Genomic DNA, 23361 nt, shown 5'->3' with positions numbered 1-23361 from the left:
TGGAGGCTAAGATGGTTATACTTTCTTTGGAGAGAGGGTGACTTATATGCCATCAGAGCCCAAAGCCAGAATCAGATTGACACCATGGGAAGGCTTGGTTTCCTTAGATCTAGAAACCCAGCTTGCTGGTGGTTTTGTGAGGCGTGAGCTTCAACTTTCCTCTTCTGCAGGAGAATACTGCCAGCTGAAGCGAGCTGGGGTGGCCCCAGTCACAACCGGGAAGCTGCCGTCTCTCTCTGAACCCCAGGCCTTGGCTCTACTTTAAGTCTTAGGAAAATCTAGCACCATCTCACCTTTTAGATATGTACCCCGGGCGTGGCATCGTGGTCCCAAAGGGGCCAAGTCACTCTTTGCTTCTTAAATCTCATCCCCCAGATTAACTACAGCAAACATATATGTTAGCTCACCCCCATTTTTCCTTGAATACTATATGGGTGACTTCTACTGGGTAACCCTGATAAAAGTTGGGGTCTCCCACGGACCAGTCTTTGTTCAGAGTTGCACTCAAAGAAGCAAATTCTGACTGCCAGATGATAATTACAAAAGAATTCCCATCTTCAATAGCTTGAGCCAGACTGGGTAGGTTTGAATCCTGGCTCTGTGACTTAGTAGCTGTATAAGCTGGGTATGTTCCTTAATCGCTCTGTGCCTCAGTTTCACCATCTGTAAAATGGGGACAGTTAGTACCTACTCTGTGGGATTACTGTGAGGATTAAATATATGTGAAGTGCTTTGTAGAAAGTGCTATATAAATTAATAAAATAATGGTAATTATTATTCTACTATATGTATCAGGATATCTCATCTATAACTAATAAAACAGCTGGCCAGCAACCTTCCTACTAGAGTTTCAGACCAGCTCCTGGAGACTGTCAAAAACCAGACTCAACTGGGCAAATTCTGGTTAAATCCAGATCAATTCGGAGTTTGTGTTTCATTCATTCATTCATTCAACCATCTCTCCAGGAAAATTAACTGAGTACCTACTATGTGCTGGGCTCTGTCCTGGGTGCTGGGGTCATGGCAGTGAATGAGAGAAGAGGTCCTTGCCCTCATGGGGTGATGACAACCCCATGAGGGGTTGATGCTTCCATGTCTTGAGCTTCAAGATACAGGGTCCTTATAGCCTGAGCCATGCTAACTGCCCACCCCAAAACCAGGCTCCATCACCATGGTAACCATGTGCAAGGGAAAGGCGGGGTTCACCCTGATGCAGCTAATGCTGAGCTTCTGTGAACACTGGTTTGTGCCCACAGTGCACACACGGTGGCCATAAATGAGATGACATGTGAAAGCTGGGGTCCTGCATAGAAGGTGCCACTAAGTGTTGCTTTGTCAGCCCGTGCACACGTGGTCCTTTAGAAAGTGTGGAGATGAATGTGGCCACCTGCCCACCCCCTCCCCCCAAGGTCTTTCCAAATGGCCAGGCTCCCCTGTCAATGCCTGGGGAGCAGCTCAGGCACCGCGCGCTCTCGGCCTTGATGGAGTCGTGTTGCACGTGGATTTAGAGTTCTGCATTGTGAAGTCTGATTTGAGTGGAGGGTGGGCCTGAGGGTGGATGCTGGCATGAAGGCCCCAAGAAGCTGTGCTGGGAGGTGGGGCCTGTCTCATGTTGCTGGACCAGAGCAGGATGAGTGCATCTCCCTGGAGGCTGGCTCAGGGCAGGGGACCTCCTCCCACCCCTCAGGGCTTGGCATCTTCTTGGCTGTAGCTGATCTGCCCTCCTCCCAGTTAGCACCTAGGCTTCTTACTCGAAACGGGAGCCTCAGAACTGCCATGTTTACTCATCCTGAGAGCTGAGGACCGTTTGGGACGAGGTGCGGCATTTTTCTCGTAAGCCCCAAGGTCTTGCTGGTAAGATGTCGGTGGCTGGGGGCTGTGCGGGCCTGCTGCCAGGGCTGGCTTCCGGAGGCCTCTGGTTTGCAGAACGTTGGTGACTCAGAGGCTGTTGTGTGTGTCACTAGCCCAGTGCAGCCAGCGCACCGTGTGGGGTGACCTGGGAGGGGGCCCCCCCTTGGCAGGATGTAAAAATGCACCTCTAGGAGCCGGGCTGACCTCAGACCCACCCACTCTGAAAATTCAGAAATTTTCAAGGTGAAAGTGCTTTGGTGAGAGAAGGTGGCCTGGTCACCAGTCAATTCAGTGTGTTAACCACATGTTCTCTGTGGGGTGGACTAATACGTACTAACAATGTTAGTAGGAACAGCTGCTAACATGGGTTTTCTTTTTTGCTAACTTGGCATCGTTCCAACCATATGCATTGCCCACCGTCTTTCTGGGATGCACATTATTATTCCCATTTTACAGATGAGGAAACTGAGGCCCAAGAAGTGAAACGATTGACTCACATTCTGTTAGTGAATGTGGGGTACTTACAATGTGTCGGACGCTGTTTACAGCACCTGTCATGTGTCTACTCAATTGATTCCTTCTAAAGTTGTTAAGAACCGTCATTGCCCATTTTTGGCAGGGCAGGTTCAGAGGGGGTCAGGGCTTGCCTCAAATCCATGGCAGGGCATGGCAGGCTGGACTTGGACCCCAGCAGTCTGGCTCCCACCTGTGTGTTTCCCTGTGGCTCTGCCCTGGTGTGAGCCCCTCACTGCTGTGCTCAGCCCCTGCACTGGGCCATCTGTGGCCACCACCCTCAGACACGTACCACCTTACCAGACACAGAAAGGCTGAATCCGTGAGGTCAGTGGAGGGCAGGGAAGGGAGAAGGGGCTGTTGGCCAGAGGATCCCGGGCAGCAGTTGAGGCTGGATGGCGGCAGAGAAGTGGGATTTGGATGCACAGGAGGGAGAGGGGGGCTTTGCCGGCACAGAGCCACATGGCACGAAGGTGTGTGTGTGTTTAGGGGTGTGGAGGACACTGGGGCCACAGCAGCTCCTGATCCTTGTTCAAACCCTGCCTTGGAGTGTGGCCTTGGGCAAATCACTGAACCTCAGCTGCTTCACCAGCAGATGCCTGCCCCGTGAGCACACCTTGAGATATTAGAGAGGAACGGTCTTGGGTAGAGCAGCGCTTACAGGACTGTCTTCGCTCAGGCCGCCATAACAGAATTCCGCTGACTGGGTGGCTTAAACAGCAGAAGTTATCCTCTCATAGTTCTGGAGGCCAGAAGCCTGAAATCAGGGTGCCCGTATGATCGGGTGCTGGTGAGCCTGCATGCCTTCTCGCTGGGCCAATGAGTGAGCAAACAAGCTCTCTGGTCTTTCTTCTTACAGGGCACTGATCCCATCCTGAGGGCCCCATCCTCATGGTCTCATCTAACCCAAATCACCTCCCAAAGGCCCACCTCCAAATACCATCACACTGGGGGTTAGGGCTTCAACATGGCAATTTGCGGGACACAGTTCAGTCCACAGCAAGGACTGTACAGGTGAAGGTTTGATCGAGGGGAGTGTGTCAGGAGTTAGGGTTCTGTCTGCATGTCCTGGGAGAGTTAAGGTATCTTAGGGACACCTGGTGTAATGTCACACACACACACATAGTCCTTGCTGGTCACTCCAGGCAGCCTTTGAGTTGGCCATCTGTGCCAGGCCTGGACCTGTGAATCTCACTTAGAGAAATTTCGGACTGGGTCTGGTCCTGGCTTGGACCTGGTGGAATTTCTTTCCAGGCAGCTAGTGACTTCTTGGGCCTGGAAGGGGGTGGGCTGGGGAGCCCAGGGGTCCCAGGTTTATCTCGCTGTCACTCAGGCACTTGGCCCTGCACCATCGTCCTCTGTCTCCTTCTGCAGGCTGGTGCGGGTGGGCTATCAGGTGGGTCCTGTAGTTAAGGCTTGCCGAGTGCACGTGGGGACGGTCTACAGGTCAGTCGGTTCTCACACCAGACTGGGCTGAGGGAGTTGAGAGGGAGACAGGACAAAATGCGTAAGACTGATGGCAGCGTGAAGTGGGTCAGGCTGCCTCCTTACGGCACGTGGGCTTATGTCGGGCTTTGGAAACGTGGATGTATGTACGGGTACCCTTCTTGATTGTGGGGAGGGGGGTGGTGGTGCCGTGCTGTGAGCTGGTCGTGACACATGGGAGGACATAGAATGATCTGGAAGGTGAATTTATGGAAGGATAAGGTGCAGACTAGGCCAGAAGATTCCATAAATATCCCACGAATCTGTTGCAAGCAGCAGGGGCTGTGCTGGTTTTCGAAGGAAAGTTCACTTGAGGCAGGCCTGGGATTTTGGACCTCTTCTCAAAGGCCTCGGGGAACTTCTGTGAGATTCTGTGACATGAGGAAAGTAGCTCAGGATGGAGATGTTTCTTCCTGCTCCACGCTCCCCCCCCTTAACCCACCTGGCGTGTCTGACCCGCCTTCAGTTCTCTCTGCCGCATACGCAAGGCTAAGGAAACGCAAATGTCTTCACAGAAATGTCTGGTTAATTCCGCCAACCTCCAAAGAGAAAGATGGCTTCCCAAACAATTAGGTATTTATTTTCTCATCTCATTTGTGGTTGCAGGCTGAGCTGAACTGTGGGTTTGGGTCACTGTTTCTTTCCCGAATCTCAACTGGCCGTAGTAACAAGTGCCTTTCTTTTTGCTTCTGTTTTAGTTCGGAAAGGCAGCAGCCCATGTTGCAGTGCTTGCTTTGTGGCTGCCGCCTCTCAGCAGAGCTTTGGGGCCGAGGCTGTGAGGAAGCTTCAGGAGGACCAGGGGGCAAGCCGTGGTTTGTTTAGAATGCTTTCCTGCCTGTGGTTGCTGCCTTAGAAGCCATGTGGTTGCTTGATAGGAGAGGTGCCTCTTAGCTGCATGTAGTCGGAAGAAATTCTGCTGAATCGGAGAAAAGGACCGGGCAGAGCAGCTCAGCTCAACTCAGGTCTGAGTTCATACAGTTGTCTCGTCCTCCCTCGCAGGGCAGCTTAGCTTAGAGAATGTCTGAGTTGTTTCTCCCTAGCTTGTAAGTTGACGCGTAATCATGGAAAAAGCGGAGGATGGAGAAGATGGTAGCGCGTTCTACACAGGTTGGGAGGGACCCTGGGGTTTTCATTAAAGAACCATTAAACTGAACGTACCCTAGAGCAGTCTAACCCCTACGATGCAGATGCACACAGGTTTTCTCCTCTGATGCCGTCCATTTAGAGATGTGCCTGTGCTCTCAGGAGGGTGGAAGCTAGTTGTAGAATTTGTCAGGGTGACAAATTGAGTATTTTCGTAGTTTATCTGTTGACACCTTGCACTTTCGTGTTAATTATTCGTGTTGATTAATCAGTGAACCATTTCCAATCCATATCCTAAATCATCACCTAACCCATGAGACTAGCAGGACAATTCACTGATTTATGCGAGGATTGTAAAAATGTACCATCACTATATAGGTCTTCAGTGGTAGTCTCATAAAAGACCACAACAATGGGGCAGTGATTCTGGGACCAGAGGCCTCTCTCCCTGTCTTTGGGCGTGTTTCTAGGTGTCACCTAGGTAACATATCCTAAGTCGAGATGCTGCCTTCTCCCTCGATGTCTACCTCCATGTTACTAACAGCTGATCAACGGAACAGACGACTTCTTTAAACATGTAGGGAAATAGCATTGTATTCTTGGTTAGTGGAAGAGGATTGGATTGGACTGGTCTGTCTCCTTCCACATCTTCTCTCTCATTCTTCCATCTTCTCTATGGGTCCGTATTGCAGAGTTAGTAAACATCTGTCTATGAATAAGCCAGCTACATCATCTCCTTCAATCCTGACAGCAGTCTCTCCAGGAGGTATTCTGATCCGTTTTGTGGGAAAACTGAGGCTCAGAGAGAGGTCGTGAGACTTACACGGGTGTATTGACAGCGCTTTTGTGTCGAGCCCTTCTGAGGCAAAACTGCATCTTAACTCAGCCCCCAGGGGAGCTTGATGACCTTACACATGTGGAAGCCCTGACCTGGGACTAGCACCCACCGAGCTGGGGCCGTTCCTGGAAGGATCACTCCATCTTTCTCTGCCTCAGTAACCTGACCTGAGAAATGGGCATCGTAGCCCCAACCCCCAGAGATGGCTGTGAGGATTAAATAGGGCACGTGAACAGCCCCCTACAGAGCAGGGCGGCTCGGGGTGGGGTAAAGGTCTTAGTTGAATTTAAAACAGGCCCTTCCTCGGGCTCCTGGTACCTGCCTCCCACCAGGAAATAGACGATTAAAGTGTCTGCTTCATGACTAAACAGGAAACTGCACCTCAGAAGTCTGCAGACAAACCTATCAGTTTGAGGCTTTATAAATTCTCTGAACTCTTGACAAGGGAGCAGGCATGGGCTTCCCAGGGAACGGCCCCTACTATTAAAAGCCGGGTGCCTGGGGTTTGGCCTCGATTCAAAGGTGCCGTTCCAAGGGTGTGACCTTGGACACGTCCATGGCACCTGGTCCCCCCCAAGTGCTATCTGAATGCGTACAGAGGGATACAGTGCAAACATCTTGACTATTTTAGCGCCTTGGAACTGTTTTTTCCAGTGCAGTGAGGTGACAGAGGCTCTTAGTTTCTGGATGTTATTTTGAGGGTAAATCCAGAAGCATTTGCATATGGAGGGGATGTGGGCTGTGACCAAGATTGACCTGAACCACCGGAAATGGGGAGTGTCTGTTTCCTATGATGGGACGAGTGGAGCAGGGGGCAGGGCAGCGATGATTTTGGCCATCAGGAGATGGGTTTGGACCGTGTTAAGTGTGAGATGCCCGGCCGGTAGTTCGATATCTAAGTCTGAAGTTCAGGGGTGAGGTCCAGGCTGAAAACATTAATTATTTGGCCACTGTCAGGATAGAGGCTTTTTTTTTTTAAGCCCCTGAGGGAGTGGTCAGACAAGCCTCTGCTCTTGGGTTTAGAACCAGCCAGTGTGGAGTAGAGACAGGCAAGTGTGATGAGGGAGCTGCCTTCGGGCCACAGGCACCTGGCTTTGCCAGTGGGCCTTTTTGCTTCAAGAGATGGCCTGAAATGCATGGTCCAGACTGTGTTCAGAGCCACTACTGAGGAGGTGGTTATTTTGTCCTGGGCGGCAGCAGCCCGTGACGAACGCCATCCAGTCCCAATCAAACCAGCCCTATTGGAGCCCAACATGTAGGAGTCTAGGCCTGCAACTGAAGAACTGCAGAAAAGATCTCATTATTGAGTGTTCTCTGCCTTGAAGATGAGCGTTCAGAGAGCTCATGCCTTTTGAGAGGCTATTCTGGTTTACCTAAGGATGCAAGTATAGCGGCATCTAGCAAAAGGTGGGATTACTCCCTGCAAGAAATTAATCCCAGAAAATATTTCTACCTCAAGCACTCAAAACAGACTCTGGCCTTCTAATTTGGCCATTGAAAAGGGATTATTTAAAATTGAAGAGAAAATGAATGCCTGTAAAATATATAGCTCCTGTCTCCTTTCTAAGCGCCTTCAGTGCTCTGACTGGGCAGGGGCTATAAAAATAGTAACTTGCCAACCAGAGAAAAACAGGAAGAAAGTGTACAGTCTTATGAATTTGCATGCCCACTGAGGTTGTATCACTCGTAAGAAGGAAGCAGGGGTCAAATGAGGGAGAATTCCATTTGAGTAGCTCCATCATGAAATTCTGATTTTCTGATGTGCTCTGCCACAGATGCCAGTGTTATTTTATCTCCTTGGTTGGCCGTGATTTGAAACTGCATGATATGCCAGCAACTGAGCCATTTTGTCTTGCTTTAAAAAAAAAAAAAAACAACCCAAACCACCATAATCTTGCTGATGAACTTTGATTTCAGAGATCCCTATTTCTTTGTACAAAGGCCCTCATCTCAGTGATTAGTACCCTGGTTTGGGGTTAATTCTGGCACCAATGTTAAGACGATATAGAATTGGGGCTTAAACTACAGCCAGAGGGTTGAGTTCTATCCTGGGTTCTCAGCGGCCCTGGGTGAAGAGCTACTCATTAAATGATGATATTAGCATGAGTTGGAAGCATAAGAGGTCGAAGGTGATTTTTTTTTTCTTCTCAAAAATGGTTTTGCAAATCTTTTTCAGAGCTGATAGACACACACCTTAGCTGGATACAAAACATATTATGAAACAGAATGACTGTGATCTTTGATCCAAGAAATCAAAGTTAAAGGTAATTGATATCTTCTGCCTTTTTCCTTTGTTTTCCAGCTGTGTGTTTCCTTAACTTGAATATTTTTTTTGAGTAAGAGAAAACTTTACAACCTGAAGGCCCTCTCTCATTTTCCAACATTTCCTACTCTTAAGGGCTAGACCCCACCGCTCTGTGAGGGGGAACCCCCAGGGGACATACCTGAGATTCTCGGTCGGGGAGGGGAGTAGGGGTGGCAATGAGGCTCTGGGGATCTGCATGCTCTCCCAGTGGCCCCATCACCCTCTTCCAGGGAGAAGGCAGCAGCGCCAGGTTCCAGCCTTCGGCAGCTCTGCTCCTGCCCTGAGCCAGCTCCCTTTTGCTTTTGTACACTTTGCTTGGTGTTTCCAGTCAAGGAAGGCTCTCCGTCAACGGCAGGGCATTGGGGAATGAGAGAGGGGGCAGGTGGGTCAGGAACCTCTGGAAGTGCCCTGTGCTTAGGTAATTTCCAGTCTTGATCTCATCAACTCAAAGCTCCACCACCGCCCCCCCCAACCCCCAGGGGCCTTCTTGTGCACTTTGCAAGGGGTTAACCATCCCCTCGCCCCGCACTTTCTGGATGTGAAACCAGGCTCTGGACCTGGGCTAGAGCTGGGTGTGGTTTTCCCACTGAGCTCAGTGGGGCCCCTGGCCTTAGCTGTAGATCCCCTCTATCGACTTTGGGTCCTGGGCCTGCGCAGAACTGTGCAGGGAGCCGGAGGCTCGGGGTAGAGAGGCCACGTGGGACAGTGAGGATGTCGCTTTACCTTTCTGTGCCTCAGCTGTTTAGATGCTGCTGCTGTTATTTAATTCTCTGCACAATGATTGGAATCAGGTAGCACGTGGTGAGCGCTTGCCAGGAACCATCCGGCATCGGTATTGCTGGCTTACGTGCCTCCTGCTGTCCCGCTGGGCCTTGGCTCTCGGATTGTCTGTCTGTTGGTGAAAGTGGGTTTGCTGCATCAGAGGCCACAGCCCGAGTCCTCTGCAGCATCGCAGTGATGGCTCACTCTGAAAACCCAGTTAGAACAACCATCAGCTTTCACGTCCATTAGCACACACAGCGGAGGGAGCTGACGTCCCAAACCTGGTTTCCCAGAGGGTGGGGCCTGCGGGGAAGTACCAAAACTTCCCAACAGCAGCATGAACCTTAGCAGGGGGAGGGTTTCCCTGGCACATTCTCCACCAGTGACTCTCAGACACAATCAACAGGCAACAGTAACACTCAGCGAAACTTGGCTGGATACCCACCCGGAGCCAGAGTCCCTCCCGAGAACTTTGCATCCGGCGAATCAGGATGACAAAAATGCAGCTGAAATATCAGCGCTGAGACTCAGCCACTTCGTCAAAGGGCCTTTTTAGTGCGCTTCTTCCCTCCCCGATGTTAGGACTTGGCAACGCTCTGACCTTGCAGGGGCCTGTGAACTCTGGCAAGCTGGCTCTGATCTGCCTGGCCTCAGAGGGGATTTACCATCCTGTAACGCTTCAGACCCCACCCACAGCTTTGGGCTACAGGCCTATCAAGGCGTTTTTGTCCTTTTCACTGAGCCGCTGAAGCCTGGCCCTTCTAGAAAGCTCTTCTTCTGTTCCCAAGTGCCTCCAGAGCGTGTGGGGATGGCTGGGAAGGGAGAAAAGGCTGGGGAGTCACTTAGCAAGTGAGAGCATGGTGATACCCAAGTCACCGGGGACGCCAAGGCCAATGGCCACCTTTCCTTCTTAGCTCCTTCCCACGTGCTTGTGGGGAAGACAGGCCTGGTGCTCAGGGCACAGAGTTCACTCTTGGCCTTCAGAGTAGCTTTCCCTGAGAGCGGTTAGGACAGAATGTAGAAGCATCCAGAGAACACTTCACATGCTTTCTGGTTCAGCCACCCTTGTGTCTAGCCACCTCTTGCCCCGGCACAGGTCCCAGGACTGACCGGGGCAAGGTAGCGCAGGAGAAGGGTGGCGGGTGGGACTTGCGCCTGTGTTAACTCTCAGATTCTTTCTTTTGGCCTCCAGAACACTGCCTTCCTGGTTCAGGAGCGACTCTGTGGCCGACCCCAGGCTCTCGAGGGCCCTCACATAGTCTAACCAGACTTCAGAAAACAAGCTTGAGGTTTGGGAGAGAAATAAGATGGGGCCTGTCCTCTCTTTCCTGTTGCTTCTTTCTCAAGGGATTAAGTTCCAAAGTCAGCAGTTATAGAAAGTTCCCTGGAAAGTCTTAAATTGCACCTCAAGTCTATCTGTGTGGCCTTCTGTGTGTAACCCTGAGTGGCCATTCTTCTGCAAACTGAACTTTGGGGACCTCCGAGCTCAGCTAAAAAAGTCAGCATGCAGGTGTCCGGGCCCGCAAGTGAACCAGAAAATTCCTGGGGCAGAGTGGGACGCCAGCAGAAATCAGTTTTAAGAAATTTACCACTAATCAACCCAGAGTTGTTGGATGAACAATAATAGTAAAAGGCACTGGCTTCCCCGGATTGCCATCCCCGAAAAGTAGGGGAAGAAAACACACTTTGCTATCTTTTTCTTCTTTGCCATTGGCGTATATGCTAGAGACTGGCAAACCATATCTCAGGCCAAATGTGGCCCCTGGCCCGTTTTGTTAAACAAAGTTTTATTGGCACACAGCCATGCCCATTTGCTCACATATTGTCTGCGACTGCTTTCATGTTTAAAAAAAAAAAGCAGAGTTGAGTAAGGGGCTATATAGCTCACAGGGCTGAAAATATTTTTATCTGGCCCTTTATAGAAAAAGTTTATTGACCCCTGGTATATTCTCTCTTTATGTCTGTAGCCACTTTTATTAGACGTTATTGATTTGTAACACTTCTTTATATATGGATGACCTTTGTCATACTGAATATACTACAGATTTCTTTTTTGGAGTTTTAAAGAAAAATGTATAATTTTTATATACTTACATGCGTCTGTCTTTTCTTTCTTTCTTTCTGGTTTCAGCCTTAGGTGTCAGGCTTAGAAATCACGCTGAGGCTGTAGCCATGTTCAACATCTGTGTTTTCATCACGGTGTCTCTCTGTAAGGGTAACAAAAGGTCGGGGGTGCTTGTGGCAGACTGAACACCACTGGCCTCAATTCTGTTCCAAGAAAGTGATGCTCAGTGACCACCTTAACCACTCAGCACACAGCCTTGTCTGCTCATTAACTTCGCAGAGGCTGCTCTGGCCTTTTCCTGACACACAAAAGATGCTGAGGATTCCGGGGCCCCAGCAGAAAGGTGATGGCTAGCAAACCTCATAGCACCATCTCTTTACCTATATGGTGGAGCCATATAATGTACAGGTTAATAAAATGGGGCTATGGATTCAAATCCTGATCCCTCCCCTTCACCTGCTGTGCCAAGTGACTGCCCGTCTCTCTTTCTCCATCTATAAAACGAGGATGAATGTATTACTGGGTTTGGTGTGAGAAGTACTCAGTGCTTGGTTCAGCACCTGGCACATTTTTATCCCTGAAAAAATGTGAATGGCTTATATTCTTTTGTGGAGAAAAAGCTCCAGGCAAACAACAGACCGAAAACCCCTTTGTCAATTGGATAACAGAAAAATCAGCTTCCCTAAACTAAGGGACCTAGGCTGACAGTGTGGGGTCCTCGTGGTGGGCTAAGATGCATGCATTAGGCACCTACTGTATGCACGCTGCTATGCATGGTACAGTGGGCATACAACCAACTCAAATAACATGGCACAGGGGGGCAAGCGAAGCATTTTGAGAACTCAGTGTTTGCTTCTGGAGGGAGTCAGGACCCCATGTAGGAATGTGAGAAGGCTTCTGGGAAAAAGGTGATACTCAGGAAAGGGGGCAGGAGGGAAGGCAGGATTTGGACAGGAGAGGAACCATTTGGAGAACTGCCCATGGCCCGATGTGGGAAGAGGTGGGAGAAGAGGTGCAGAAATTGGCGTAGGATAGATGCTCAAAACATTTATCGGATGAATGAAATACTGATGGCAGTGACTTAGAAGGGCGGGTTTCAACACTCAGACCTGAGAGTCAGACCTGGGGCCAAATCCCAGAGCAGACAGTGGGACCTGAGGCCACTTAGTCCCTTGCTAAGCTTCTGCTTTCTCAGTAATACATGTTATTGAGAGCTTCCTCTGTACCAAGGCTCTCTTCAAAAGCCAGGGATACGGTGGGGGAACAAGAAAACTAAAGCACTAGAACAGTGAACTGCCAGGAACCGGTATATGAAGGCGATTAGGAGACCAAGCACAACTGGGTGGCGGCACGTGGCACTGCCGACTGTCCTCGGAGCCTGGGGCCGAGGAGACTGAGCAGAGCCTCGAAAGAAGTGAGGGAGAAAAGCATTAGAAGAGGCGAGGGGACCTGCAAGGGCAGAGGCTGGGAGGCATGAGTGCGGCCTGGGGAGCACGTAGAACGGAAGCCAGTGTGGTTCGCTGCAGGGGGGAGGGGGAAGGGGGAGGGCAGTAGGAGGCGAGGTCACAGCGGGAACCAGATCGGGGCAAGACAAGCCCAGAGCAGGGTTTTTGGATAAAGGAGACCTTAAGCACGGAGGGGGCCAGAGTGAGGAGACTAAAGGTGTGACGGAGAGGAGGTGACAGGGCTGCTGAGCGGGCAGACCACCTTTCCTTCCCAGGGAGAGGTTCCATGGTGACGTCGGGAAGTTGATTCAAAGAAAGGGCAGCACGATGCCCCCTTTTCCCTTCCACCCAAAGACGCGAGGCTGCAGAGGTGGGACCTCTCGAGTCGGGGTGAAGTGACTGGGCAGAGACCCTTTCGGGGAACTTAGAGCCCACGTTTGCAGACCCATGTGGCTGCACTGCTGTGGCCGCCCCCCAGCTGGCGCTTCTGCCCTAGAGCTTTCTCCCTGTCTACAGCCAGGGGCATGAGCTCTGAGGTTTCAGAAAGAAAAGGTTCCTCTCCCCCAGGGAGGTTGCAGTGGGCGCGAGTGGGCCTCGCTTTGGGGCCCGACTGGGCGGCCGGCCGCCTCCGTACCCCGACCGCGAGGGGGTCCGATGCAGAGCGTTCCCCGAGTTTTCTAGATTCGACTGTGGCTTTCAGAAAGCCAGAGTGGTTTCCATCCAAAGGGAGGGGGAAGCTAGACCATCTCCCACCCAGCCCCTAACCTGGCCCCGAGCTCCGAGAAGGGAAACGACCCTTTGGCGAGGGCGGTGGTGCTAGTGGCTCTGCCCAGCAGTTATTTTTAGAAAGCCGAGGCCGTGGAACGTTTCCATTGAGGATTGACTCCTCTCGTTTCCTAGGTTGAGAAAACAGGAAACCCTTCAGAATCTGGGCTTTGAAAAGCTTCGCGTGAAGCCGCACCGACCCCGCCTCCCCCCTGGCCACGTGCTTTCACTCCTGCCTGGCTGTCCTCACTGAGGGCCCCCCGGGCCGCCCAGCCCTGCACACTTCCCAGCGGCCAGGGCTGCAGAGGCGAGGGGTCCTGCTTCCTCCAGCTCCGGGAGTCAGCTGGTATCTGCTACACAGTCAGGGCCCAGTTAGAGCTGGTTAGCCGAACACACGAATTCATCCCCGGAGTTCCTATCAGTGGATCCACTCCCACACTTTGCAGCCGGTTGTTACTCTGATACATACATTCTCACCCATTAACATCCAGAGATACTGTGTCATGTGCTCGTACATATATACATATGCACATACCAGTCTCTGAACCAACATCTGCTCTACGCCGGGGACTGTGATAACTTTCTCACTGTGTCATCTCATCTAAGCTCCTCAACAACTGTAGAAGGAAGGTCATATTTTCATACACAGTTTACAGATGGGGAAACTGAGGCACAGAGCAGTTACATCACTAGGGCGAGATTCAGCGCGCAAGGAAGCAGCAGAGGTGGGATTCCAGCCCCGGCCACCTGGCTCTAGAACCTGAACTCTCGAGCGCCCCTTGCACCTGCTTTCAGCACACATCTGAAGAACAGTGAGCGACGCCTGATTGGTTTCTGCCACAAAACAGAGCCCGCTGGTGTAAAGCACTAGGTTTAGAGTCCAACACAAAGCGTGGGGTATCACTACCCATCACACAACTGACAGCTACACGACACTGGTTACCTGGCCTCCTGCTAGGAGCTTGTATATACATCAATGCCCAGCATCCTCACAGCAGCCCCAAAAGGGACACATGATGACGATTCTCACTCTACAAATGAGAGAGCCGAGGCACAGAGGGGTGAGGTCACACGGCCCGTTTAGTGAGGGAGCCAGGAGTCAGACCAGCACATTCAGCCCCAGAGCAGTGTGTTTTTGCTCTCTGCTTATTCTGGGAGTTGCAGACTCATCCAAGCAGGGGTTTTCCAGGGAAAAGCACCCCGGACCTAGGCGAGCTCAGGGTGGAGGGAGTCTGAGCCCATCGACAGTTCACCCTCACTGTTCATCTTCCACCTCTGTAACCTGAGGATGAGGCTGAGATGAGAAAACAGAGGCGGCGGCTGTGGGAGGAACTTAGTGCAAGCACCAGGAGAGCGGAGATTCATCTCCCTTTTATGGGACCCCAGAGGGGTCCTGCCTCCTCTGCTGCTCCCGGACCCAGTCCACACGATCCAGCTGTGAAACCAAAAGTGCACACACACACACTTTAGGGCAGGTGCACACCCCCGCCTGGTGTCTGGGCAGCCTTTGAAGGCAGCTTTTCCCCAACATTGAAGGAAGCCTTTTGGCAAGAGCCGCTATTCTAAGAGCTTACTGCCTTGATCCCAGGACCTGGTGCCTCAGATAAGTGGCCAGAGTGGGAGAGCAGGGCTGGCTCCTGATGCCGCTGGCTGGCACTGCATTCCTGGTTCCCTGCTAAATTCCATGCAGCTTTCTGGGGCAGGGGGTGATGGAACACTCCAGAGCCCCTTGAGGACACTGGGTACTTGAGAAGACTCAGAGCGCGATCCTTCAGTAGTGAGGAGGGGTGAGGGGGGGCTGTGCTGAAAGGGATGAAGATTATGTTTACACTGATGGCTAGGCTTTGGGGTGGTCCCACCCACTCTCTTTTTAAAGGCCCCTCTTGCGAGTCGTTAAGTTTTGTGGGTCAAGGAACTGTCTTTTAGTCACGGAGTGGGTATTTTCTGGACGTTGTAATAACAGACAGAGTTTGGTATACAGTAGAGCACCTCGAGTGCATTCAATAACAAGAAGGAGAAAGTGTTCCTTAAATCATGCCCTGTGGCCCAGCTCCATTTCTGCCACAGCAATTTTTAAAAGTTACCATTTGGGCAATTTTCACTAACAAACCCATACCACAAAATAGCATCATGGGGGGTGAGGAAGAATCATGATGTGGGAAGGCATTTCTTATGTTAAAGATTGTCAGATGTATTACTGCAAAGACAAAAACAGGTTTTAAAAAAACAGCCCGGTTGTATTAGGTTCTAGAAAGCTAACCTGATCCCTGTTTTGGGTGCCCTCTCACTCGCGCTTACTCTCTCTCTCTTTTCTTTCGTAGTTAATGAAATTATCAGGAAGGAGTTTTCAGGACCTCCTGCCCGAAATCAGACGTAGAAGAAAGCCATTAGCAAGACACCATCCACATTGCTAACGCCGGAGCCTCCCACTGTCCTCCCCGGTGCCCACCCCACCCGGAGGCTGAGCACGGGACCATGTACCGGCCGAAAGCTACCCCTCTATTCCGGAGCTCGCCTCCTCTCTGTGCATTCTGAGTCTTGTTCTGAATCCCAAAGAGCATCTCGATTGACTTTCAGGTGTCCCATCCAAACCTTAAGTGCCTGCTGACCCCAAATACATCCTGAACCAGACCACCCGCTGGAATGCGCCTGAGAGCTGAGAGCCTGCAGCCGGGGACTCGGGGGACGGAAGATGGGGATGCAGTTAAACCCCAGCCCTTGCCTTCACTTTTCTGGGTCACAGATACAGCTCTTGTACCTTTTGAAGGAAAGGAGCACTCCAGCAGCAACCAAAGGAACGTGACCCAGCTTACGTCACTGGGCTGAAGAAAAACAAAGAAGCTGGCCCATCTTCCCTAGGGATTGCCCGTCCACACCAGGGATGGGCCACAGCTCAAGCTTGATTTTTAAATGTTCTGCTTCTGAATCAAAAACAGTCTGGCTCATACAAGATCACCTGTTAAAGCTTCTCGGCGTTATGACACGTGTACACTTTTTTCTTCTCCGCTTTCAAAAAGCTGGCCGGGGGGCGGAGGGGGGCCCTCTTGGCTAGCTGCCCTTACCCCCTGCAGCACGCGGTCACGGACAAGAGGAGGTCACCCAGGCTGCCGGGTGAGCACGCATCCGCTGCAGCCGGACAAGCTTCGCGGCTTTTTGATGTTCCCGCTTTCTTTCCTCTAACAGCCCAAGTGCTTTTCCAGAAAGTACAGTAGTTAAGAAGAATCTCAAGCATGTGCATTGAATTTTGAGAAGGAACGGCAGAAGGGCTAAAGCAATGAAAAAAAAAAAAGAAGAAAAAAGTGCAGGTATTTTTGTTAAGTAAAACGGTTGCAAAGTATAGCAGCTGGCAGGCCTAAGTGCTTCGGTGGGTGGGCGCCCCCACGATCGAGGAAAAAGGCTGAATTCCCTCTCTGGCCTAGACACAAAGTGGGATACTCAAGCTCACGATTCGGCCCCGAAGTTCACTGGTTATTTTTAACTGAACCCATTGAAACCCGCCCCCCGCCCCAGTCCCCACGACGCCTCTGCATTAGCTGCTTCATGCAGCACAAATGTGATCTGAATAGAAGCAGATCCTCTCCCACACAGCCCTTAGTGTGAATGTGCTCCGCTCAGACCACTCGCATGGAGTGTGCAGCTTAGCCCTGAGTGTCTCTCTCCTCTGGGTGCACCCACGGTCCGCCAAAGTCTTCCTCCTTTGGGGCAATTTTTGCAAACAAATAAAACCCTCCAAGTTCTTGGCAGGTGAGCTGTTAATCACACAGATGTGTTTGTTTACATTCATTGCAGACACCCCAGAACAAACTGGGGATTCCTTTTCGGCCATTTAATTGCTTCCCTGTAATCAAACACAGAGTGTAAATGTTCCTGGCACTCTTCAAAAGGCTGTACTCAGGCCTTCTGCCTAGCAGAGCTGATTGAAAAAAATTACTCTACGAAGAGAATCGTGGCAGTTAAGGGCCCACTGTGGGCTTTCTAAGTCCTGGCTTTGTCATCAAAACCTTTCTGAGAGCTGGGGCCAGGAGCTCCAGACCTGTGACCCCGGCCTGGTGTGTTTGGGGCTCCAGAGAGGACAGAATGCAGCACGTGTCTGTACCCTTTTGGTCAGGACCTAGCATTTCTTCCCTCCCACCCCACCAAGGACAGGGGACTTTTCCACCCAGCCCAAGCAGAGTTTAGCAAAATTCTTTTCAACAAACAGAATACCAGTAAGAAGTTGACCGCCATCGCAAAGCTTCTGGGATGCAAAATTCTTCCTCATTAATAAAGTGTTCCTTATCCAAGCAGCTTTACCTAAAGAACTTTCTCTCCAGCAATATTGACTTCACGGGGGAAGGGTTCAAGCATTTGGTGAGCGATTTGTTCTCACTTGACCTGGCTGGGAGCCATTTTTTGCACATGAGGGAATTTGGCCTTTCCTCAGTTATCTGAATGTTTTACCCAAGTGCCTTCCTGCTATTGTGGCAGTCGCTCAGCTGCATTGTGCATGGGGTGAAAAAGGACTAATGCGTTTTCCATCACTATTCTAACCATGTTAGTGCAAAGGGCCTCCTAGTAGTTCAGATTCCCGTATGTATAGATGTACGTGTGTGTGTGTATAAGACACTCACAAACTCTTTTTCTAAGACATCCTAGCTGGGTATTATAGGAAGCACTTTCATAAACAACTATACCAAATAGCAAAGGAAGGAAACAAAAGCATTAGTTTTGAGACATAAACAGGCGAGAGAATGTGTAGTAAGACTCGACAGCAGTCAGGAAAGTTTTGTCAGATACAGATGCCAGGAGGAAGTTTTGCCAAGAGTAAACTGCTCATGAAATATTTTCAGTATGGGGAGAGGCAATAGGTCCTCGAAGAGAAAGAAAAAGGATGTCTAAACTGTCAAGATGGGTGTGTTGCACGTGTGTTAGAAGGATCTGTTAGGTAGAGGTTTGTACTTGCTACAACCGAGGTAATGTAAATATATAGCACTTCCAACAGCAATCTGCCCTGTTGCTGAATGTAGTATATTTCCAAAGTTTGAGTCTTCCTGTATTGTACAAAAATACTGCTGCTTGATAATATATAATAGCAACCCAAATTAATAAGTATGGTATTAAATTTTATTTTCTTATCTGTATTTTTATGCTTTTTATCTGTCCTCAAGATATCGCATCCTTGTTGGAATTAGAAAATATTTATAAGTGGTCAGAAATCTTTTTCAAGTGTCTCTTTTTTCGTATACATTGAGGATTTTTTTTCCCTAAGAGAAAGGATGTATTCTTGAAGATTTGTTAATCATTCCAGGAAAAAAAAAAAAAACACCCCAAACAAAAGCCCACCTCAGAGCCTGTTAGTCACCTGTCTGCTAGAAGAAACCGTCTCCGGAGAAAGGAGGGGGAGTGGCTCTGTGGAAGGAGGAAGCACCTGTTTGTTGCTTGAGGACACTGCTGACTTCAGCTCTGAGCCGCCATCTTGCCACTGAGAACTGGAAAGTGTTTAGATCCCTCCAATAAGGGACCTAGTAGGTGATTTTGATGTAACAAAACTGCCTGTGTTGTAATGGGGAGTCTAAAAAAGACACAGGAGTAATGGGGAGTTCCTAGAACAGAAGTGCAGGCTAATGTTTACAGAGCTCACTGAATCCTGGTAGATAAACCCCCGTACACGTTACCCAAAGGACGTTCAGAGTTTTCCAGCAAAGACACAGACTAGAAGAATCAAGTCGATTCTTTCTAAGAACTGGGAAGCACTGATGTAGCCTTTCTTGTTTACATCCAGTGGCCAAGCCATCCCTCTCAGGAAGCCAGCCTTGGCCAGTGCGGGAGCTGTCATGTGTAGACAGATTGGAAGCTGATGTGTTCTCATTTCTCACTCTGGACTAAAGGGGAGGCTTGAGTTTATTTTCACGTCAAACCCTTTCCAAGACCTTCTTATTTGTTCAGAATTGAAAGAATGTCAGGGGTCTGGTTAACAACTTTGTTTGCTTTACGTTTACAAGTGGCACAGGGGTTGTGACATTCTTGACGAGTCGGGGTAAACCTTCCTGAACTCACTTTTGGAGGGCCAGGCCCTTAGCAGCTACCCAACATATCTTAACCTTGGATCTCCCAAGCTTGGGTCTCGGGCATTAAATCTCATGGAGCCACACCAGCCAATGCAAGTGGTTTCCCTGCATTCCAGCTAAATGCTTACGAACAAGAAGCGTCACATGAAACTGATCACAGACATCAATTTCTCTCAGCTTTCATGAGTGCCTTGAGTTATAGCCAACATCACTGTCTTAACTCAGTTTGTTTAGAAACAAATGTTTCTGGTGATTGTTGAGCTAGCAGTGGCTCCGTAAGCCAGCCCTTCCGAAAGTGAACTGGCGTGTTGGGTGCTGGAAGAAAGGTTTAGCACCCTGCCTTTATGCAGCTGTTGGCCAATTAGAATAAACTCCACCTGCCTAGTTCAGGCTTTGGATGCAAATGATGCTGTTCTATTAGCAGGTGCTTTCAGCACTCTGATTGGCCCGAACGGATGGACGCTGTGGTTGGGACAAGCTTAGCATCCTGACACACCTTGTCAAAGAAGCTTACTCACCCCTGTTGCCTCTACAGCCCTCAGAGGGGAGAAAATGTTGAGAATGTCCTCGCTAATTCTCCAACAAATAGAAGTTTCTCCCACGGGGTGGTACTGGAAGGCTTAGGTTTTGAAAATCTTGACTGTTAAAAGGAGTTTGAATACATCACATTCCTATGCAAAACGTTTTTAACCTTCAGTTTAATGTAGTTTATTTTTGCTATATGTAAAGTATTTTTATACGGCTTGTATCATGATAGTTTAGCAATAAAACAGTTGAAAGCAATGGCTACTTTGGGCGTATCTTTTCTTCTCTAGAGATGCTGTTCAGATACCCTTTACATTTTGAGTTCGTACATCAAGGACTGTTTTTTGTGTGCACATCCACGTGTGGGTTTATCACTCCTCTCAGCCCTGTGAGGTCGGGACTGTCCATTTTACATCTAACCTCCGATATTTGCATCTTACATCAGAAGCCCAAGGTGACAGAGTCATGAGCTCAACCTGGATTTGTCTGATTCTCTCTCTGCTCCCTCCACTGCAGCTCTGCTATAATCTGTGTCTCTAGACCTCTTTAGGAGTAGCATCCAGGTAAACACATTTATAATGTCCGCCTTGGGTCTGCTCGCAGAGGGTCCCAGAGCATTTACAGGGAACTGGGCAGAGCAAAACAGTCACTCGCAGAGCAAAACAGTCTCTGCTTGAATATCTTACAAAATTCCAAAGTTCCCTCCAAATTATCTTTTACCATCAAACCCTCAAACAGAATTAGATATTATAAATACTAGAATTTTCCAGCTGGCTTCCTCCTTATAGCAGCTTTTTCTCCTTATAGCTAAAGCATCTACGAGGTTTGGAAAAAAATTTCTATTTAAAGTCTTAATGTAATACGGTTCAAATGTCATCCCACTCTTCAGCACTACCCTTAAACCCTAGGGAAGCAGGGTCTCAGCCCCAGGCCCTGTACTTCAGGGACCACTTCACCCCACCATAACTCTACGCTGAGGATACCTTCCTGGGGATTTCCCAAGCCCCCTTCCAGTGCCTGGAACCAGCAGTACCATGTGGGGTAGGGTGTCCCAAGCATATCAGGGTCCTGTATGAGTTGTGGCTTGAGATGCCCCTGGTCCCCCTCAGATGGGGCCAGCTCGTTCCCATTTATTTCCTTTGGGGCACAAGGTCAACAGGACACAAGATGCCCCAAAGAGCTCCAGGACCTGCACCTACAGGGTCCCAGCCAGTTGCCAGAAGAGCTTCCTGGTGAGCAGATTGCTCCTTAATGGCCAGCACAGGTTTTTTATTTTTTGTGGGATCAGGCGAGATTGGACCACCAGAATGGTGCTGAAACATTGATTTGAGGATGACTCAAATCGCTCATAAAGACAGGAGCCCCACAAAAAATATTTCCCCAGGCCCGCCTGCTCACCCACCCACCCTAGGGGCAAATCTGCCCCTCATGATTTTTTGCTGTAGCTGTATACAACCAGTTCTCTTTAAATTCACTCACTTTCTGAAAACCTTATGTTGCTTTTCCCAAATAGAACCCAGAATCATCTTAAGCAGAAAACAAAATACAAATATAAAACTATACAGATAAAACTATAGTCATTAAAAAAATAAGTCTGTGTCCTACATTTGTGTGAGCTACACTTGGTACGTACCACAAAATTCAGCCTGGGCCTCAGTTTCCCCAAATGTAAAATGAAGATCATAGTCCCCACCTCACAGTCAGTACGTGCTTAATAAATGTTAGCTATCAATACAACCTCCCATCATTTAACTAATAGATTTAAGATTCACCCAAGGCTGGACCTCATTTTTCCAATATCTGGAAGGAAGCATTCAGAGCTTTGACAACAGGTCTTGAATTTTTCTAACTAGATAATTAACTAGCTACCTAATTAGTTAACTAGATAGTTAAAGCCCCAAACTCGAGCTTATCCAGTTTTCAAATCCTGAAATGAAAAGGAAACACACACTGGGGCGTCCAGCCTCTCCTTCTTGGGGAGACTTTGCAAGTCTGTCAATGTCCCTTGCTACCTGCAGCAGCAGGGTGTACTTTTGTACCAAGGAGCAGATATATAACACTGGCTTAGTAACAAGTGGGAAATGAAGAAGTTACAAGACTTCCAGGAGCAAACAAAATGCTGACTCCTACACAAGCTTTTCAGGTTCATAAATGGAAAGGAAACTGGTTTCTTGGCAAGAGCAGGTTGAATATGAAATAACCCCGTGAAGGAAGCACAGACCACAGGGACCATTAAGAAATGAAAGCAAAGTCATTTCTTTTGTTTGAGGAGCTCTGGGAGCTGTGATGAGCTGCACCAAGCTTTCTCCAAAAAGGGCTTCCACTAGAAACTGTCTCTGCCTTCACCCTCCCAGTAAAATTCAGCAGTCCAGATTGGTAAATGGCCCAATGTGGAGTTATCACCAAAGAGATGGAAACCCCTGCCCAATCCCAGGATTTCCAGGAATTCTTGGTTTACTAGAAATTTTAAACTCAAATTCTGCACTGAACTCCAGACACAAAGCACTATGACAATTGGATCTTAGCTTTTTTTTTTTTAAGCAGGGAGGGAGCAGCTCAGGGCTTTCTATGAGCTACTGATGGGGCTCCCCAAGAAAGACCCCCAGATCACATGGCTGCTGATCAAGAGCCCTCTGTAATTAATACCATTAGGACAGCTCTTGAGGAAAAGCATTCACAGGACAATCTTGGCACCAGATTTTAAGTACACCTTCTCATGCACACTCCAGACTCATGCACCTGCCTGTGTGACATCTCCACTCTGATACCCAGGAGGCATCTCTAGCTCAACATGCCCCCGATCTTCCTAATTCCCAATCTCCTCTTCCCACCCACAACCCTCTAGTACACCCTGTCCTCCCCATTGGTTTACGGCAACACCATCTAAGCAGCTGCATAGTCAAAAACCTGGGAGCGACCCTGGATCCCTCACTGTCCCCGGGCCCCACACGTCAGCAACGTTTGGTGGATCCATCTCTGAAATCACACCTTTTTGCTTCACGCCCATTGGACCACCTTTATCTTCTGCCTGGACGACAGAGCGGCCTCTTGACTGCCCTGGTTCACGCCTACCCTCACTGCCTGCACAGTGGGCAGAACGTACCACACCTGCTCTTAAAGCCTTCCAATAACTGCCCTTTGCATTTACTTTTTTTTCCCCCCAAATTTATCAAAGTATGATCGACAAAGTGTGTATATTTAAGATATACAATGTAGTATCTTGATATATGTTAAAAATTGTGAATTGGTTACCAAAATTAAGCTCTTTAATGCATACATCACCTCACACAGTTACCTTCTTTTTGGTGGTGAGGACATTTGAGATCTACACTCTTAGCAAGTTTCAAGTATACACTTTTATCAACTCTAGTCACCATGATGTACATTCAGCTTCCACAACTTATTGATCTCAGGAGTTAAAGTTTGCCCCCTTTGACAGAATCTCCCTGATTCCACAACCCCCATCCACGGTAAGCACTATTTTACTCTGTTACAGTAAGTCCCCTGCATACCAATGAGTTCCATTCTGAGAGCTCATTCATAAGTCCCATTTGTTCATAAGTCCAACAAAGTTAGCCTAGGTACCTAACTAACACAATCGGTTATATTGTACTGTATTGTAATAGGTTTATAATACTTTTCACACAAATAATACATAAAAAACAAAAAATAAAACA

General features: G+C 49.1%; 1 protein-coding gene across 2 annotated transcripts in view; it reads left to right on the top strand.

The window, feature by feature from the left end:
- The window catches only part of NFATC2 (nuclear factor of activated T cells 2), a 143029-nt gene extending 123087 nt beyond the window's left edge, over positions 1-19942 (top strand). The window contains exons 10-11 of one of the 2 annotated variants that reach the window (XM_019944041.3): positions 7947-8034; positions 15434-19942. In XM_019944041.3, the coding sequence (XP_019799600.1) occupies positions 7947-7990 (44 nt within the window). In that variant the 3' untranslated portion in view covers positions 7991-8034; positions 15434-19942. The remainder of the gene's footprint in view (positions 1-7946; positions 8035-15433) is intronic. The other variant, XM_019944039.3, reaches the window with a different exon arrangement.
- Positions 19943-23361: the final 3419 nt, after the last annotated feature.

The sequence above is a fragment of the Tursiops truncatus genome, chromosome 15 (genome assembly GCF_011762595.2).
Source record: "Tursiops truncatus isolate mTurTru1 chromosome 15, mTurTru1.mat.Y, whole genome shotgun sequence".
NCBI classification, from domain to species: Eukaryota; Metazoa; Chordata; class Mammalia; order Artiodactyla; family Delphinidae; genus Tursiops; species Tursiops truncatus.
This window is presented reverse-complemented; position numbering and strand designations above follow the sequence as displayed.